Here is a 2,485-nt window from a genome sequence, read left to right as displayed (position 1 = left end):
TTAATTACATTGTACATGCTCTTATTAGCCTAGCCAACACAAGTGAAACAATTTAAATTTCTGAAAGTGGAGACATCTTTCACGGACTATCCCAGCATATGGCAATAATTTAATTCTATTCCTGAATCTAAAAATACATACTGGTGCATGTCTCAATCCATTTTCCTATGCCCTTAAAAATATAAGTTACCAAAAGCATAATAAACACATTACACATTTCAGAAACGTAGTCTGAACCTACTAGAAAACGAAGTAGTTCCCTCCCATTTTCACTTCACTATTACCATGTCCAGTCAACCAGCTGTATTTACACAACTGTTTCAAAATAACAAAACATACTGGTTGACTTAATTTTTCCTTGTCTCAACTTGCTTTAAAAAGAACCACTAATGATCCAGTAATCTAAGTCCTAAGAACCCAGACAATAGAACTCATCTCAATAAAAAGGAAAAGCTGCACACACAATGATTAACATTTACTTAATTTACTTACACATACCACAGAACATTTTTTGCCAAGTAGATAAACCTACGTAGTCATTAAAAATAATCAAGAACTCAGGATCTATGAAAAGAAAAAATAAATTGCAAGTTTTATATCCAGAACTGTGTACTGCAACAAGGCAAAAATCTGTCAGGGCAGTGGGATTCTGGATCAGTGGGCTTGAATAATCTTGAATAATTTTTGAAATAATAACCCATGGTTCTTTCAAAGGAAGCTGGAGTAAGGAAATTAAATCTTAAGTGTAATATTGTATCATTTTGAAGCACCTGATTAGGAACTTTTCATCTTTTGGTGCAAATGTCTTGAGGCCCTCATATTGTTCCTTAATTATTGTTCACACAGTAAGCTGTTTGTTGTTATGGCTAGCAAAATAATGAAGGACCTGATAATTGTCAGTGGAACTATGTTATTCACCTACTCCTAAAAATAAGCTGTATTTTAAAATAAAAATGCAATGTCCAGTATCAACTAGCTTTTTCCAATTACATTTTAATGACATTTCCAATTACAGATTTTAAAATAATATTTCTATAAAATATATAATTTAAACTGAAACCAGACTATTACCTTGGAAAGCCCAGCTCTCTCCTTGGCAAGCTTCTGTTTCTTTCTTCCTACAAGAAATGTAATGTTATATTTACATTCTGTCATTATAAAAATGGGAATGAAAAGAATTCTAATTGCTGTGGTAGTCATTAATTCCATTTGCAAAACACTTCTAACTCTAGGAATCTATCCCTCCCTGTGATCTATCAAGGACATAAGAATAGTCTGGTCAATGAGCTGTAGGCAATGTGACACTGCACTGGAGCGTTCTCCTTCCCTTTGGTGCAGAAGATCTAGCAATTCACAAGACGGAGATAGCTCCAGCAGTTGGACTTCTAAAGTAATTACAATAAGCAGATCAAGTCCCCCCTTCCAACCAACACAGGACATGTAACAGGGGTAAGAATTACGCCACTAGTATTAGGGAGTTTTATTACTGAAATATGCCAGATTATATCTTTACGGAATATTGAAAACTGGCATTCTTAAATGAAAAAAAAAAAAAACCTAAAGTGTACTGGAGGCATATGGTGGTTATATGAAAATACTATACCACTTAAAGGTACTTGAGCATCCTCAGATTTTGGTATCCAGGGGAGGCCTGGAACCAATCACTCAAAGAAACTGAGGGAGGACTACCCCTAAATTGACAATCATTAAAAACTACCAATGACATAGAGTAACTACTGACATAGTTAAGAAAATGTAAGGCTCCAATACTTATTATTAGCTAATATTTATTAGCTGGGTGATTTTACGCAAATCTCTCACTCTCCCAAGATAAGGTCTGTCTAATCTTAGAAGACTACAATGAGAAACAAAAGCCACGAAACAAGCAAATGTCCTCTGAACACCTTAAAGCACTCTACAAATCCAAGCCTCAATGCATGACTAAAGAGGTCTGAGGGCCGGGCGCAGTGGCTTATACCTGTAATCCCAGCACTTTAGGAGGCTGAGCCAGGCAGATCACAAGGTCAGGAGTTTGAGACCAGCCTAGTCAACACAGTGAAACCCCATCTCTACTAAAAATACAAAAACTGGCCGGCTGTGGTGGCGGGTGCCTGTAGTCCCAGCTACTCGGGAGGTTGAGGCGGGAGAAGCACTTAAACCTGGGAGACGGAGGTTGCAGTGAGCCGAGATAGAGCCACTGCACTCCAGCCTGGGCAACCGAGCGAGACCCTGTCTCATAAAAGAGGTCTGCCTACCTGCAGACAGAAGGTTCATTTACTATGGTCAAGGTACCTTTCCTTTCTTTTTTTTTTCTTTTTTTTTCTTTTTGAGCCCGGGTGACAGAGCGAACTCTGTCTCAAACAAAAACAAAAAACAAAAAACCAGGAACTATTATCATCCCCATTTTTCAGATGAGAAAATGTATCAAGGTCGCAATTACTTAATGGTGGAATAGCAACTCAAACCCAGGCTTTTGAAACATGAC

General features: G+C 37.5%; 1 protein-coding gene across 2 annotated transcripts in view; it reads right to left on the bottom strand.

Annotated features, from left to right (window-relative positions):
• TOMM20 (translocase of outer mitochondrial membrane 20 homolog (yeast)) overlaps nucleotides 1-2,485 on the bottom strand; it is a 22,319-nt gene that overhangs the window by 11,433 nt on the left and 8,401 nt on the right. Inside the window, exon 2 of one of the 2 annotated variants that reach the window (XM_011989367.1) lies at nucleotides 1,072-1,118. The exons of the other annotated variant lie outside the window; for it this stretch is intronic. Within the exon in view, the coding sequence (XP_011844757.1) occupies nucleotides 1,072-1,118 (47 nt within the window). The remainder of the gene's footprint in view (nucleotides 1-1,071; nucleotides 1,119-2,485) is intronic. 2 annotated transcript variants of the gene reach the window in all.

Source organism: Mandrillus leucophaeus, unplaced genomic scaffold (assembly GCF_000951045.1).
Source record: "Mandrillus leucophaeus isolate KB7577 unplaced genomic scaffold, Mleu.le_1.0 Scaffold350, whole genome shotgun sequence".
Lineage (NCBI taxonomy): Eukaryota > Metazoa > Chordata > Mammalia > Primates > Cercopithecidae > Mandrillus > Mandrillus leucophaeus.
The sequence above is the reverse complement of the archived record's forward strand: the minus strand, read 5'-3'. Positions and strand labels throughout refer to the sequence as shown.